This window comes from Onychostruthus taczanowskii, unplaced genomic scaffold (genome assembly GCF_017590055.1).
Source record: "Onychostruthus taczanowskii isolate IOZ18803 unplaced genomic scaffold, ASM1759005v1 scaffold48, whole genome shotgun sequence".
NCBI lineage: Eukaryota > Metazoa > Chordata > Aves > Passeriformes > Passeridae > Onychostruthus > Onychostruthus taczanowskii.
Genome location: NW_024502347.1, coordinates 1,416,669 through 1,434,010, shown reverse-complemented (window position 1 = coordinate 1,434,010; position 17,342 = coordinate 1,416,669). Strand labels below are relative to the sequence as shown.

General features: G+C 40.0%; 1 protein-coding gene across 1 annotated transcript; it reads left to right on the top strand.

The window, feature by feature from the left end:
- The first annotated feature begins 397 nt into the window (after positions 1 to 397).
- On the top strand, positions 398 to 17,339 carry CEP57L1 (centrosomal protein 57 like 1). The gene is made up of 11 exons (XM_041414873.1): positions 398 to 595; positions 6,300 to 6,444; positions 8,347 to 8,526; positions 9,114 to 9,223; positions 9,644 to 9,760; positions 10,033 to 10,110; positions 11,835 to 11,933; positions 12,655 to 12,732; positions 12,835 to 13,055; positions 14,636 to 14,780; positions 16,916 to 17,339. Exons 1-11 carry the CDS (start codon positions 416 to 418, stop codon positions 17,129 to 17,131), a joined length of 1,569 nt encoding a protein of 522 aa, XP_041270807.1. The 5' UTR covers positions 398 to 415; the 3' UTR covers positions 17,132 to 17,339.
- The last annotated feature ends 3 nt before the right edge of the window (positions 17,340 to 17,342 follow it).

Sequence of the window (17,342 nt, the reverse complement as noted above, 5' to 3'; positions counted from 1 at the left end):
TTTGCATGCTTGATACATTGCCAGGTTAGAATCTATTCCCCAAAAAATTGTTTTAAAATCACAGGTTTTTTTCTCCACTAGGTTGTTTCTTTGCCTTGCTCACAAAGTACTCGTGTAACTCATTCCACTTTCTTTCTTCCTCTTTTTTTTTTTTTTTTTTTTTTTTTTTTTTTTTTTTTTTTGTTCTGTCTTTTCTCTGTAGCAAACAGGAACTAGAGAAATATTAGTGTGAATGCTTAGAAGTGAAATGCTGACACAGTGAAAAGTCTTAGGAGTTTTGGGCATTTGTTGGGTTGTTTGTGGTTTGGGGTTGTTTTCATTAAAATGCCAGGTTTTGTCCTACTTGACAGTACATATGGTGTAATGAGCAAAAAGAATGCCTTTTCTTTCCCTCTTCTTCCAAGAATGAAAAACAATGATTTTACGAAAGTTCTGCATAAGGCTTGATGGGCTTTGCTACAAAAGTATCAAAGAAGAGACTGGAAATTTAACCTTTATGTATCCAGTTCTCAGATTGCCAGTGTGTATCTCACAGTTTGCACAACAAACTGCCTCCGGTGGATTTGGCTGTGTCGGTTTTTCCAAACACTCCCAGGTTCCTTAATTTCTCTAATAAATTTTTGCCATTTGCTCTGAACTTACTTAAAGTGGAAGTTGACAAAACTTTAAAAAACACTTTGAAATGCTTTATTGATTCAGTGAGGTTTCACTTTTTATTAGTTTTGCAGCTGCCACCATTTCATGTCTAACCCACTTATATTAGAAGAGATATGGGAGTATCAGCTGCTTAGATATGTCCTGAGCATTGTCATGTGTTTCAGGCTGATTAAAGTGGTTGTGTCAGGATGCTAGAGACTGGGTGTTCCCAAAACAACAATGCCGTTTGCCCACAACATTATTTATTTCTTTTTTTCCTCTGTGGAAGGGCTGTTCCTTGTCTGCTGGGAATAAGGCTGAGTGTTGCAGCACAGCTAGTACAGCTGACCAAGCTTTTCTCCCAGTTCTCAAAGGAAAGTGAAAGGGGAAAAAATACACCAGTTTGGATTGTGTCACAAAAATGGCTTCTCACATTACCATTAGCCAACAAGACTTGGCTCAAGTAGACAAGGCAGCAGCCAGAATTTTGGGAGCTTCTCGGTATTGCCTGTGTTGGGGCAGTTCTTTAGAACTTCTCTTATGTCAGATAAAGACTGAATCAGTCTTTGGCTCATCTAAGACTTTGTTTTCAGTTATCAAAAAAGCCACTATAAATTGTGCATGCCCGGTAGGTCAGGCCAGAAGATAGATATCTTCGTATTTCTTTCTGAAAAATGCCTTGATCTGCTTTTTCTTTTTTCTCTTTGAAGGTGTTCTGACAGCATCTCTTTCTTTGGTTGTAGAAGGTTGCCGTCACAGCAATTTGAATGAACCAGTGTCCCTGTGAGATAGCAAATATCGGAGAATTTAGTGGAAGTATCCCTTACATTATCACATTATTCATTTAGTGTGTCTTTTGGGAGACTCTTAAGCCAGCATTATTACCTAAGTCTGCTATTGTTTATGTGTGGGAAAAGCTTTTCCATATGCTGCTTTACAACATGAGACATAACTGTATGTGTGGCAGAGTGTTTCTGGACCTTTCACTCGAGGAGACATTTTTTTGAAACTTTGTAATGAAGTGACTTGCATTGGAGGGGAGAAACACAGGGGAAGGGTGGAGGATGATGAAGAAGTCACAAGTGATCTTTCTGTAATACTTGGGATGTCAGTTGTGTTCAGTAATTCTCCACTGTTAGGATACTTGCTTGGGCCAGACAGCAGTAACTAAAATGTCAATTGATTTTTACAGCAATCCAATGCAGTACTCTGGCATTCACTGCAGGCCATAGTAAACAGAAATGGTATAAAGGTAAATGGTATTAGTACTTAGATGACTCTGATGAAATGGGAAGTTCTCTGTTTGTCTTAAGGTACCAAACTCCAGTTTGCTTGCTCTTTTCTCAGGCATGAATGTCACATATACAGGGATGGACCTGATGGTGGGATTGTTCCCCAGCGTACTTTGTGCAAGCTCACTCTCAGCCTGCATGTGATGCTGAGCCAAGAGGCAGAAGTGGTCCCACTGAATGGACCAGCCCTTCTCATGCTCACAACCCCGGGGCTGAGCACTCCAGCTGCAGCAAAGCAAGAGCTGGGCAGAGTATTTGCATTAATGCAGCACTGTTACAGAGATAATGTGCTGTGCCTGGCATCACGCTCCATGCACAGGGTTGCAACTGTGTGGCACAGAGCTCCGTGAGCCTCCTAGCTCAGACATGGAGAAAAACATAGCTGGCTTGCCCAGGCTGATATTTAATCACAGAATATTCTGAGTTGGAAGGGCCCCATGGTAAGCCCATGAGCAGAACTAAGTTACCCCATTCTTGATGCAGCCAGTGTTGGAACCAGTTACTCTGTGTTTTCTGGGTAAAATAACGCTGGGTGTCTGAGCATCACTACTGCATCCACCAACACAGGCCCTGCCATTTCCCGTTAAAAAACCCAAAGGGCCACTGTTGACTCCAGATATAACATGCACAACACAAGTGCTTCACCCTGCTCACCACAGCAGTGTAGGCTGCTGAGGTGGGAGTGAGGCATTTCTTCCTTCTTCCCCTCCCTTCTGCATGTAACTGGGGTATTTTGACAGCCTCTGTTTAGTATGCATACTTCTCTCTTGGCTCTTGCCCAAATTCAAAGGAGTGCACTGCTTTCCTCAACCAAGGGCTTGTCTAAACAACGATATTCCGGCTGCTTTAACGAGTGTTGTTCAAGTGCTAAATCCCCCTAAGCCTTGTGGAGTTACATTAGTACAAACATTGCTGTTTGGGAAGCAATATCTGCTTTAAAGCACCTCTCTAGGGCTGTGTACCAGGTGTCCATGGCAGCAGCACCATGAAATAAGAGAGTGGTTTAAGCTTGCTGTATAAGAATTTTTATAAAGCAAACCTGGTTGTGATGGTTTTATAGAAGATTAAATACTTGGGGGGAAAAAAGTTGTGGTAGGACAGTTGACGTTCAAGCATACGTCAAACTACTTAACTATTTCCTGATATGTTCCTTGTTGCATTGGGCTGGAAGTGGCCAGGATGTTTAGTGATATCTTGCTGGTGTAGATTGACCAGGTCCTTTTCCTGGTGTGCATCTCTTTGCCTGAGGTCTGCAATGTTGTAGACGTTCCTCCTGTGCAGTTTGGTTGCTATAAACTGTATTTACCTGCTGAGACATTAGGACTTGTCTACACCAGAGCACCTCTACCAGAGTAATTATGCTGACACAGCCTCAAAGCACTATAGCAACCATGCCCTCAGCTGCTCCACACAGGCTCTGTATCTGAGGAAGCTGTGGTGAAGCAAGGCGTCCCTAACTGTGGCTGCAGCAGAGTTTCTGCAAACACAGGTGTCTCAGTCCTCTGGTGTTTTCTTTCACACCCTTTGCTGAGCCTGTGCTTTTAGGAGCAGTGCGGGGAGCTCCCCCCTCCAGCTGGAGGGTGTTTATTTTCACGTTTAAGTTCTGGGGTTTTTGTGCTGAAGCCCACACCGGATTAGCTGAATCACCACCACCAGGCAGGTGAGCTGGCCTCTTCTCTTTCACTTCCCATTGGTTTCACTTGCAGAACTAAAGGGGTTTTATTTCCCTTTCTGCCAAATAGGTGTCCTCCATGCCCCCTCCCCCCCCACCTTTTTATTACTGAGCTTGTCCACAAACTCTCAAATATTCTGCTTCTTTATTCCCTCCCTTTTTCATTATTTGCTTCAGATCACTGCCCTCCTTACAACTGTCCACAAACCCATCTCCTTGGAAACAGCAGAACTTGTTTACATGAAAGTAATAAGGAAAGTAATTGATGTGTAGCTGTGCAGGCATGCAGGGGAGCCATGTTCCACTCGAGGATGTTGGAAAAGTGAGTCTCCACTTATGCTGACTGCCAGAAGGTTGGATGGTGTAAGCAAAAACCACCCTCTTCCTCTGCTGTTTCCAAGGTTGCCTTTTATTCATATACTTCTTGCCTGTCCATGTGCTCATTTTTATGGACTTTTTTTGCTGGGCTTTTTTATCACCAATGTGAAGGGGTTGAATAGCAGCAGGAAAATATTTAAGTCTTGCTGCTCTCTTATTTTCTGGAACTCCATGCTGATGCACTGTGCCATGCCAGGACCATCTCCTCTCTTGTCTTGGCCCTGACCACCTCTGTGACCACAGGACTTTCTCATCCACGTTTTGAGGTTTCTGCTGCTCCCTGCTTTGTGCCTTTGCCATTACCCCTTGTGCTGTTGGACATGGTTGATAGACCTGGCCAGCTGGCCAGGTATCCCACGATGGTCTTTCCCAGTACTTCAGGACAGAGCAATGTGAAGGGGTTGAATAGCAGCAGGAAAATATTTAAGTCTTGCTGCTCTCTTATTTTCTGGAACTCCATGCTGATGCACTGTGCCATGCCAGGACCATCTCCTCTCTTGTCTTGGCCCGGACCACCTCTGTGACCACAGGACTTTCTCATCCACGTTTTGAGGTTTCTGCTGCTCCCTGCTTTGTGCCTTTGCCATTACCCCTTGTGCTGTTGGACATGGTTGATAGACCATCCCAGGATGGTCTTTCCCAGTCCTTCAGGACAGATGTAGGGAGGCCTGTAAACAGCTTTTGTGGCCATAAATGTGGTGGGATCACCAGAGGGAACCTTTTCCAGGTGATGGTGGGATGCCTGGCTGTCTGCTGCTGCCTACCCAGTGCCAAGTGTTTGTGGCCTGGCCGTGAGTAGGATGGCAGCAGGGCCCCATGGAGAAGTCTTTGGAAAAAACCTGTGGCATGAGGGTAGCCTGGATAGACTCCCTCTTTGGGACTCCCTCTTTGGGCCCGGGGGGCTGCTCTGAATGGTGTGACCTTGGAAGTGTTAGCACACAAAAGTGGTGCTGGCTGGGAGGCCCCTGGTCAAGCAAGCCCTGGTGAAGAGGGGCTCATGTTGACATCTCTGTGATGACAGTTTGGAGGAAGAAAGGAGGATTTTTGCTTGCCTTCAGTTTAGTGCATACCTTGAAGAGGCAGTGCAGCTGGAGATTATTATTTTGGGGTTTTTTATACAGCCTTTGAAACAGGCTGTAAGAGCTGCAAGTGCTCCTAGAAACTTTTTTTTGTTGAAAAATTTTCCTTTGTTTGCCACCCACCTGTATGAATGGCTTCTCCTGGGGTGTGCTTCATCAGCAGGCCATAGTCTTGGTCCCTTTCTTCTTCGTGTTACTAGATACCTCCTTTGGGTGATTTTCTTGGGGAATCACATCTGTAAAAATAGCCTTACCCAAGCAGGAAGACTGCTCCAGTTTTGTGCCTTGTATTTTAAACACAAGTGATACAACAATCATAATTGTTCTATCACTGAACCTTCAAATAAGCTGTTTTTCTATTAGCTGAACCTGTATAGACTCTTCTCTTCTTACACTGTATCAAGTGAAATGCTTGATACTACTTTGACAGGTCACTCTAGGATGATTTCAAACTTGCTTTAATTCCTAGAGGTTGTATAAGCCTAAAGCACTTTCTGCACATTTCACTGTTCATGTCTTGAGTATCAAGAAAAATTTCTGTTTGACAGGGTGTGAACTGTCTTCAAATGTGCTTCTCATAAAACAAAGAATGTGAAAGGGTGGAACAGAAAGGGAGTGAAGAAACAGGACTTAATACATGCACCTGATAATGGAGATAATACTGGGGATATTGCATATTAAATCCTGTTATCTCAACACTAAATGTGGAGAACTGTGTGTTTATTATGGAATAATGTTACAATTTTTACCATATGTAATTTGGTTTTACATCCAAAAAGATGGGAAGAGGAGCACTAAGGAGGCTGCAAATTGAAATAGGCTGTAAAACCTGGAATGTTTGCTCTGCAGGGAGCACTTAAAGTCAAAACATTGAAGTCTGTAAAACAGTAGAAAATGCTCCTGATGCTTGGGTTTTTAAAGGACAAAAATCAGCATAAGTTTTTAGAAAGCACCTAGAAAAATCTTGGAAAATTTTGGTTGGTCAAAGGAAGCTATGTTTTTTAGTGTTATGAAAGATATTGTTTTGGAATTGCATTAAAAGACAGGATTCCTCTGGTGGGGTGTGGGTATTATTATTGTTGATGTTGTTGTTATTATTACTACTACTACTATTATTATTATTATTATTTTGGTGTACATGATCTGGTTTGATATAAACAGAGCCAGGAACAGCCCAGTGACATACTTCTGAAAAAGAGTCTTTTAAAGAAATAATGTCCTTAAATGTCTCTCTTTCTACAGGCTATGGATTCTGAATCAAAGAACAGTTTCATAGGAAGCTTTCTTCAGCCACCAGATTGGAGGCTTCCTGCAGCCTTTGTTTATATAGAATCAAAGAAGTTGGCAGCTGCTGCTGGTGACAAGCCTTCTCTCCCAAATAACCAAGGTATAGCCAAAATATGTCCTTAAAACAGTCTTTTTAATTGTTCCATGTGAAATCTCTTGAGCAAACTCCCCATCCTATTTGACTGAGTTCAATGACTTGCTGCAGTTATCAGTCTGACATTAAGACAGGATGTATATGTGTCCTGAGGGAGTAGTCTCCCTGAAGTCATACGTCTAGAATGGAAACCTCTGCAAATCTTCTAACATCCTTGTAAACTTTGGCTTTGAAATTTGTTTAACTTAAAATTGTCAGACTTCCTCTGAAAGCAAAGGAGAATGCTTCAAACTCAGTAGAAGTAGTTCATGACTTCAAATACAGTAAAAAAAAAAGATCATTAGTATGGTACTGTGACCTGAAATTGGCTTTGCATGGTGCTATTTGACTTCTTACAGCTTAAAATCACTTCTAAGGGTCTGGATTTTTTGTTTGTTTGTTTGTTTGTTTGTTTGTTTTGGGAGGTTTTTTTTGTTTGGGTTTTTGGTGGGTTTTTTTGGTGGGTTTTTTTTTTTTTTTGGTTTTTTTTTTGCATGGTATATTTCCTTAGGAGAACTTTTGAACAATTCAGCCTCCCAGGAAAGTTAGCAGCATCAAAGTTAGTCCCTATGAAATATGGTTGTCATGTGCCTTAATGGGTCACTACTCTCTGGAGCTCACAAGGCAAATGCTCAGTGGCTTAACATATCTGGAGAGCCTGGGGAATATTAAGGATACCCATACTTGGACCAACTGTTATGGACAACTTTGCTACCTTGCACAGATATAACCTATGAGCGTGCATGTGATCATTGTTCTTCACCTGAAAATCTGTGATTTCTGTAGTAATCTTATTTCATACAGAGTTTGGGCTTTTTTGGATTACAGGGATCAGTTTCATGCTACGTAGCTAAGTGGTTAAGGAAATGTTTGGCATAGCAACAGAAAAGGTGATCCCACTTCATCCTTCTGCTTTCTGGTATTTGCTTTTGGGTTTGAGTTTTTGTTTGATGCTTGTTTAGTTTTTGCTGTTTTGTGGTTTTGTTTGGTTTGGTTTTTGTTTGTTTGTTTGTTTTTTAAATGGATCTGTGATAATATGGTGAAAGTTGTTATGGAGGTAGCAATATCTGATGGTATTCTTTTGATGAAAGAGTTTGGAATAGAGAAACTGTCAATTATAAAATGTCAGAAAATAAGCTTGACTTGTTGCAGGACATGTCTTAAGCTTCCACAGGCGTGTATGCTTTATGAGAGCTAGCAGACTTTTTCTTGTAGCTGAAATTGCAGCTTTTATTTTTGGTATAATTTGACACATACTGATTTGAGGCTGAAAGCAAAATCTTCCAGACTTGTTTCCATGGTTTAAAGAATCATCAAAAACATACTAGATACTAGATGTTGAAGCATTACCTTTTGAAACAATAAAGTATTTAACAATGTATCCTTTGCTAAATTGTCCTTTGTATCTAATTTCTCCCCATGTTCTGAGCATGTTTTCTCTTTTTAATCTTTCCAGACCAGTTGCCTTACACCAAAACTTATGACCTCACTTGGATACCTGTTCTCTGTGTTCTCTGTACTGTGTTCTCTGCTTCTGTTTAAAGAGAAGCCCTCAGGTTTATTATATTCTATTTGCCATGATTTCTTTGTGCTTGCTGCCATTTGGAGTGAAAATAGTTTTGCTTATATGGCCAGAGCTTCATACCCCAGTTATGCAGGAAACACATCCGTTTTCTCCCATAGGTGTCCTGCACATGTTAGTGTACAGCTGGGGAATATAATTAATTTTGGGAGTGATACTAGGAAGAAAATTTAGGTACATTAGTAAAAAAAATTAGTACATTGTAATGTGAAGTGTTTTCTAATAATGATAATCATAATCAAAATAGGAACTGTTACTTAAGGTGAAGCTGTTGTGTTGTCTGCTAGCTGTAATGGCAGCCCTGAGATCTCTGCAAGAAAAGATCCGGCGCCTAGAGCTGGAGAAGTCACAGGCTGAAGATAAACTGTGCAGCCTCTCCAGAGCAGCTGCTCAGTACAAGAAGGTCTTAGAGTACAAATCCTACGAGAAGGACGCAGCACATCGAGAGCTGATGCAACAGAGGAAAGGTATTTCTTTGGAGTGATAAGGTGTAGCCACAGCAACACTAAGATTGTATAATCCAGGGAGTGTTTTGTTTTGAAAAACTGCTAATTAGTGCAGCCCCTTTTTGTTTTTTGCTTCAGAACTGAGGAGGGACAGGAGCTTGATAATTGTGGATAAAGTTGAGATATTTTTTTACATATATCAACCGAGTGTTGTATAAGCCATAAAGCAATTTTAAAGACTAAGCATGTTTCAGGTGGTATGTTTAACTCCTACAATAAGCAAGCAGCTGCTTACATAACACTGCTAACTTGAGAAAAGATAGGAGAAGAGAAGATTCTTCTCTCTCAGATTCTGGTTAGGTATCTGCAGATACAAATCAAAGTAACTGCAGTGCTCATGCCTTTGGAATTCAAATTAGAGACTAGCTTTGCAAAAACATTTTGATTCTTATGTCTTCTATATAAAATACATTTTAACCTCATTACTTGTTCAGACTAACAAAACTATTCTTGCCTGTTTTGAAGACAGAGAATTCCTCAATGATGTGACAGTCCGGCTAAATGTGTAGCTCCCTTTGCTGTACTGAATGTCTTATTTCTCTCTGTAGATTCAAATGCAGTACAATCCCGCTGCTCCCTGCTGGAGAAACAGCTGGATTACATGAGAAAGATGGTTTCCAGTGCAGAACTGGAAAAGAGAATGATTTTAGAACAACAGGTAAAGCCCTTTAGCATAATAACAAAGTAGTGACATAGTTCAAAAGTATAGAAATGTGCAGGACCTGAAGTTTTTTGTGGTCAGTGTTTTTCCTCAGCTCTGTTCAGGCTGCTGGCAAACAGAAGTAATTTAGTGTATGGCTGATGACAACCATTCAATGAAGTGCATGAAAAGCTCCCTGGGTGGAACTCCTAATGAGCAAAGCCATGCTAATACTTGCACACTTGGTAGACAAAAAAGCTGCTGGAAGCTTAAGTCGTCTTTGTCTGCCTGGTATTTTTCATCACTTTGCAATTTAAAAAATATGGAATTGAAACTAATTAAATACCTTTATTCTAGTGTGGGGTGGTTTGGTGGTTTTTTTGCTGTCTGAAACAATTTCAGTCAGTTGCCAACTCCATTCTTGCTTATTTTTTCCAGGCTCAGCTTCAGAAAGAGGAAGATCAGAACCGGTTGGAACTGCATGCAAAACTTGAAAAGCTTGAAATGCTAGAAAAAGAGTGTCTTAAACTTACTGCTACTCAGAGAATTGCTGAAGTAAGCATGCATGGAATGACAGTCTGAAAGTTATTTGGTATAATTTTATGGCATACTATTAATAGTACTAAGTTTTGCAAAAGTTACCTCTGTTAAAGCATACCTGACTGAATGCCACCTCACCTTTGTGTGCATGAGTCTTTTTTCAGTCTGGGCTTTAGAATTTCCTACAGTCCAGTTTTATCCCCACATTACAGTTGTGAACTCCTCCAGACTTCTGATTCAGCATGACAAATTGAAGTGCAATTAATCATTCTTGCCTTCAAATTCAGGACAAGATCAAACACTTAGAAGAAAAGTTATGTAAAGAAGAGTGCCAGCATAAGCTAATACAAGAAAAAACTGCTCAGGTAGACTGAAAAGATTTTATTTTATCTTCTTTTTTAGTACTGAAGAAAGCTATTCCCTCTGTTCAAAATGCCCTTCTTGTTTTATTACATTTTAACTCCTTGTGTTTATTACCCAGGCAGAACTCCTGAAATACTACCTAGATCAGTTATAAGCCACATATTAGAAAGCTTGCCAGGTGTGTTGTATATTTCAATGAAGATTCTACTTAGGTTTGTATTAGTGATACAGTTCATCAGCCTCAACACTGCTCTAAGTGACCCAGGTAGAAAATTAATTTCTAGAAAATCTGTAACTGAATCAGGTTAACTTAATTTTCAGTAACTCAAAAGTGGTCACATAGGAAACCATATATACCAAGTGAGATTGCTTATTATGTTTATTTTCCTCCCTTTGTTAAGATCTTTAGAAATCTAATACATAGGGCTGTACTTGGAAAACACTTATTCAGTGATATGTTGTTCATCAAATGAGATCTTGTATAACTCATTATTCTGTGAAGCCATAATCAGTTTGTTGGGCCAGCATCCATCTGAGAGAGGAGCGTTTGCCGAAGAGAGCAAAATTATGAAACCTTTTGTTAAAGGAGCAAGGTCGTCATATTCCAAAACTCACTTTGTGCCTAAGTAGTAGCCAGGTTGAAAGAGAGACCAGTTGTGGGGGAATTCCCCTGGGGTGAGGTGGGGGCTGCAGTGCTGAAGAGTAATATTGGAATAATGTAAGCAAAGCTGATGCCTTAATTTAATTAATCACTGCTGTCAGCTCTTATACCTCATCCAAGGATGATAGGTTTTCATCAACCCAGAAAGCTTTAAATAACATGCAAATTTGTAGCCCAGATGTCTGACCACCTCCAGAATCTAGCAGAATGACAAGTTGAAAACTGGTAGGTTTTTTGGTTTCTTGCTTAGACTGCATGCTGCTGCAGAGCAAAAGACCTAGTACAGAGATTTTATCTTCTGTGAAACATGGTAAGAATGACTCTCACAGAGCAGATAGTCTAAACATTTGGTCAAGAAAGGACTTAGATGCAGTAAACTGAGTCCTAAAGTAGTGTTAGTACCATCTTAATATACTGCAGGATGGATTTAGGTCTGTTGGATCTGAGCTGGGAAGCACAGGGTGTGGTGTGGTTCACTTCCTCTTGATGACAGAAAAGCCAGAATATTCTCACTTTAGTGGTGGACCTCCAGCGTTGTTCAGCTGGAACTGTAACACATGCCAAACCAAAGCCCTTGTCCTGTGTTTAATTGGGGATGATTATCATCCTGTTTATCATGGGCCTTCATAGCAACTTCGAACCACCGAGCAGTACGAGGACCGTCCAGCAGGTTTGACCTCAATGTAACACACAGGCTTAGTTCTCTCTGTCCCCAGATTGTAGGAGCCAAATGTTCATATAATTTAGATTTTATGATCACATTGTCAGCATGTGGCAGGATTGGCTTATCTCAGTTGCTGGTTGTCACAGTGGAAAAATACAGCTGGTGCTGCAACTGAATATGAAAATGAGGAATACTAAGACAGAGCTGCAAGATCTGCCTGATACCCTGCCTTCCTAGTAATCTGTTCAGGTTTTAAGATTAGCTTATGCCTTCCAAGGAAGGCAATTAATAGTGCCCTTAATTGGTTCTTATCCATGAACAAGAGAATTAATTAAAACTTGATATTTCATACTTCTAATATTACATTAAATGTCTGTTTTCGTTTTTGCTTATTGCCACAGCTTCAAACAGGATTTGATGTGAACAGAATTTTGGTGTCTTCGGTAACATCTCAACATGAACCTGAAAAGGAAAATGGGAAGAACAAAAAACCTAGGAAGGTAACGTGGAAATTTTTATTAGCATACTGTTGCTGATAACATCTGACTTGCACAAAGACTGGAATTTGTGAAAAATTTGGTCATGTAAGAGGCACTTGATTAATCTGCTGCACTTTACTCCACTTCTAAAGTGACAAACAGTGCTAAATAACTATTTTTGCCCCTTTTTTTCTTTCCTTCATTAATTAAAATGGTACTGGGGCTGGTAGGACATCACTGGAAAACCTTCCCTTATCAGCTTGACAATTATCTCTGTTAGAGTCTTGCTGCCATCTCCCATGGTCTGTCTTAGCTTCCATTCAGTTTATCTGGCAAAATTAGTTTCCAAAGGAGTTTTAGCTCAGCATCTTAAGGTGGTGTGTTTTGGGGGGATTACTGAAATCAAGAGAATTTATTTTGCAACACATGTTACAGATCAGTCAAAATTTTTTAATTGTGGTTTTGAAAACATAAGTAAAAAAGGTTCAATTCCTTTAATGTTAGCCTAATTGTTACACAATCTCCTACATGCACATGGAATAAAATTTACTTGTGTCAGCTGTTGGAAAGTCTTATTTGTTACACATACAGGAGGGAATTTTTTTTTTTTTAAACCAGAAGAAAACTGAGGTGATGCATTTCACTGTGTATTTACTTGAATTTTACTTATTAAGAAAAAGTTTAAGATTGTACTCTTGAGTCAGCAGATTGGAATTTTTTCTCTTATATTTTCTTATGTCAGAGAAATCCTACAATGAAGAAGATGCAGCTTTCACAATTACATGTAAAGGCTGGTGAACTACCTTTTGTGGCTGGGAAGGTAGGTGAAAACCACTGTTGTCACTAAAGTGGCATCTGCATTTTGAGTAAGGCTGTGTAGTTGTTGATTACTTCTGTAAGCCACTGATCATTCTTCTTTAAGTCTGCCAGCTCCAGCCATTCTGTCAGCGCAAACGTACAAAGTGTTTTGCACATTATGAAGCACCGCAATCCATGTATCTCATCGCGAGGACAAGGAGGAGCTACAGCTGGGATTTCAGGACACAGTGCACTTTCAAAATCTGTTTCCACATCACCCACTGCCACCAGGAGCTTTTCAGACCTTCTGTTGGCCTTTCAAGATGAGCTGGGCCAAATGAGCTCGTGAGTACCTATCGCTGGTGTTGTCAGTAAATGTGACTTCAGCAGTAGCCCTGAGAAGCAACAGGGTGCTGTAGTCGAGTCTAGCCTGTTTTAGCTACAAGACTGCTTATTGACAGAATGACCTGAGCAGGCTTGACTAGTAGGATTTTTCTCATTCATAAAATTCTTTCTGTGTTTCACTGGTCTTGTTTTTCTGCTTCCACATTCTGTATTTAAAAAAGCAGCAAATGAAAAGCCTTTCAGACCTGTGCTTTTTAGACATTTTAAACATATTCTGAGATATACAGAGCAAACCAAAATTTTTCTCCTGGAGAAGGCTGCAAAGGTGGTGCTGATATTGAGTAGGCCTGCAGGATGCAGTCAGTCTAGGTGGTAGAATGGATTAGTACAGCTCTGGCATGAACAGTCCTGTCACAACATCTCTCCTGTTCCTTTGTACTCACTCCGTGTTCTTTCCTTACCCGTGTTCCTGCCGGGTCCTTGTGCTGAGTCAGTCAGGTGCTCGTACCCTTTGCTTGTTGATAGCAGGAGAACTGGCTGGTCCTGTAAGGGGGTTGTGAAAGAGGGACGGTCTCCTGCCAGAAAATGGGCAGGGTGTGGAAGAAGCTAACACTTCACATGGGAGTGCATGTATCTTTCTAGCCATGCAAGTAAATGTGGATTACAGCCTGTTGTGTTCTTAGCCATCTTCCGATTAATGCAGGCTCATGGGACTGTGGGCCAAAGCTCTGTAGCTGGTCATAGCAGACACGTCAACACGATGAGCTGTGGTTTGAACAGGGGAGGATGTGCTGATTAAACCAGTTAGGATGTTGACGCTGATTTGAAATCCTTGATGTGGTAAAATTTAAACTGGCAAGCAATCTAATGTTCAAAAAGCGATGTCTAGCTTACTCATGGCAGTTCAGAGACAGGCTTTTTTTTTAAACAGCAACAACCTGTTGCTTCAATTAAACTGTCAAGGAGAAGCAGTTACTCAGAAGTCAGAAAAGAAACTCTGACCTTTGTAAAGGGATTATTTATCTAAGAGGAGGTCTCTGGTTTCAACCTGTTCAGGTATCTGAGTATCAAGATCTACACAATTTCTTTTACTTAATCGGCTTATTTTAATTAAGCAGCCCACTTTTCTGTAAGTCTTTCTGAGCATAATGTTTTATTTTGAATAATTTGTCAGAAAAATTGTAACTTGAATGTACTAGTTTAAAAACTACTTTCATGTATTACACTAAGCCTTCAAAGGCTGTGCTAAATTGGCAGGAAGTGAAAATGTTGTACTGCATAGCTGCTGTTCACTTTCAAAAATCTCATTTTGCACAGTATTACACATGTAGTTGTTATGCCTGTGGGAAGAAGGAGAAGTAAGATGGGCATCAGCTAAAAATTTGGAATGAGAAAATCAGACTCACGGGAAGACCTTTTCCCTTTCTCATGTTAATATATTCCAGATTAATGTGTATTGTGTGAGAGTGGAAATAATGCTAAATTTCTATACTCCGCACAAAATGGCTAGGAACTCCTGCAGGAAAAAATCCTAGAGACTGTATCATGAATACTTAGATTGCTATTCTTGTCTTTAATAGGGAGCTTCAAGAACTTCTGAAGCAGATACAGGAGACTCAGGACTCCCAAGCTCGTGAAGACCTGGAACAGGAGCTGGATTGCCTTGTAAAACAAATGGAGATGAAAGGAAAACAAATATCCAAGCTGAAAAAGCATCAGGCTACTGTAAGAATGAAATGTAAACTCTCTAGCTACTAACACTTGTTGAAAGGCTACCACAACTCTGGCTCCTGTTGTCATCAGCTAGAATGTCACTGGAATGTTTTCAGCCAAGATGTTCCAGTATGGGTGATTATAATTAGACTGCTGGCTCATATTTTTGTACCTCCAATTTCTTCATTGGATCAAGAAAGAGTGCTTACAATCGTACAACTGGCAGTTAGGAATGTATGCTGGTGGGAAAGCTTCCTGCCCTGTGGCAGTTCTGCAGTACCGAGCTGGGTTGCACTGTCTGTCACTTCTGCTCACTGTGTTAAGACAAACTGTTGAAATTTCATTTCTTTATATCCTGTCCCTCAGGGGAATGAAAAAATAGAAACTGTAATTCCTGTACAGACTGGATTAAATGTCTCTTATATTACAGAAACATCGAAGATTTTTTTGTTAACTAGTCTGTTGGCCAGAGCTTCTCCAAAATCATAGCTGGGCAAGTCTTTCAGTTTTGTTTAACCTTTAAACTGCCCTCATTCTGTCAGTATTTAGTTTAGAGCCATAGATAGCAACTTTTCATACATGCCCATATAAAATCCCTCTTCTGTAGTTGAACGGCCTAACTCTTTTGTAGCAATTTGGTTTGGGCATATGATTAAATATTCAATCCATAGCTCTGTCTGATTGTTTCTGTTTTTTCATCTTGTTTCAAGATAAATACTTGCCTGAGAACTTTGCTTATACAGGAAACAAAACAAAACTCAGCATGAGACCTTATGAAAAGAGGAGGATTTAGTTAATTTAAATCGGACCAGTTTTATTCATATTAATTTTTGATGGATTTTACTCACTTAAACTTTTTATTGTCCATGTAATTGCAAGCATAGAGGTGGTTTACATCATAGCAGATGTGTCAGACTTGCATGTTAGCAATATGGACAAAGGGCATTGACTGCTGGGTTCTCACTGCCTCTCTTGACAATGTCAGCTGGTTTTTTGATAAAACTCATATTCCTGAAGACCCAACAATTATGGTGTTACTCCTTGCCTCAAAATCTTGCTGTCTTTGTCCTTAGGAACCTAAGACAGGTGCAACAACTGCACCTTGGTTTCTTTCTTTTTGCATATCTTTATGGCCAGAGTTTGCCTTTGTTTTGGGATGATGAATAGTAGCACATACAACATAGTGCAGCCTTGTTGTCTCTTTGCCTTTTACCAGTGTGCAGATCTTCTGACAAATCCTCTGTGCTCTGGTACAGCCTGGTCAGAGCACACTCCTTAGGGTCCTGCTGTAAATAGTAGTGTCTGTATGATTACTGTCCATCATGCCCTGGTTATCAATGCAGGCCATTCCTCTAACTCCTTGGCCTGTATATTTTTTTTCTGTGTTTTTGCACACAGACATTTCCATTTATATTTTGCACAGACCAATCTTAATATTTCTAATGCATATTTATTTTTCTAGAACCTGCCATACTAAAAGTGTCATGCTCATCTCTGCGTTTCACAGTTAATAATATGTTCTCGAATGCAATTAAAGTTAATTATTTTTAGAACTGGACTTAAAGCCTAAATTGGCATTTGGAATGCTTCCAGCCTAATTTTATCTTTGGGAAGTGACCTTTTCATGCCAAGTGCAAGTCAAGACTCATTATTTGACATTTTAAAAGACATTCTTTAGCAATTAACCCTATTTATTCTGTTTTCCACTTTTGTTAAGGAGGCTTCAAAATAAGCTGCTTAGATCCAGTAACTGATAATTAACAGTATACATTTTAGAGGTTTATTGGTTGTTTGGTTTTTTCATTAGAGTAGTACAATCTGAAATGAAAAGAAACTGTTGTAAATGTAGATTATTAAGACATTATCTTCCAGCTTTCTCAAGCAAGCATTTTCATGTTAGGGAGCAATGGGATTCAACAACCAATTGAGTGTGGGTAAGGTCAGTTTTCTGTGGTGGCTTCTTTATGGGCAAAGTCAGTTTTCTGTAACAGTGAGACAACTGAGCAAGGTTACTAAGCTTAAACTTTTTTTCTTTAATGTCTCTTAGTCATCTGTAGTTTAGAGTTCAGTAGAAATCCAGTCACCTCTACAGCTATGGGTCTTTGGAGTACGTAACATGCCGATTAGTAAATTTTTTTTTTTCCTAGGTGCAAAAATTAAAGAGAAAAACTCAGAAATTGAAGCAAGGGGTAACTTACGTCAAACTAAAGTGTGGTGAACAAAAGGAAGCAAATGAGATTGCAGTCACTGTAAAGGAAAATATGTCGAAACCTTGTCCTGGGAAGAAGAGCAGAAGTTCTCTTCAGCTGCTAAAAGCTGTGAGGCAACTTCAGCTATCTCTGAAAAAAGATTATGTCATCTGAGAAGAATAGTTCTGAAGTTTGTTATAAGTTTTTGAGTTGTCTGACATCTAGTAAATTTTCAGTTGTACAAAATACCTTTTAAAAATAAACTGGATACAGTAGACACGTACATTCTAAACTGCCTACTCTCCCGTAGGTCAGTTTGTTCACCTTAGAATTAACTTTCATGTAGTGCAGCTATAACTCAACTGCATTTCCTTGTAATAAAGTG

What these genes read in the sequence shown, in the direction of transcription:
- CEP57L1 (XM_041414873.1), top strand. Translation starts at nt 416, where the DNA reads ATGATTTTACGAAAGTTCTGCATAAGGCTTGATGGGCTTTGCTACAAA. An exon ending in TTCTCTCCCAAATAACCAAG is followed by an intron (nt 6,445 to 8,346) that starts GTATAGCCAAAA and finishes GTTGTCTGCTAG; the next exon opens with CTGTAATGGCAGCCCTGAGA. An exon ending in TGAAAAAGCATCAGGCTACT is followed by an intron (nt 14,781 to 16,915) that starts GTAAGAATGAAA and finishes TTTTTTTCCTAG; the next exon opens with GTGCAAAAATTAAAGAGAAA.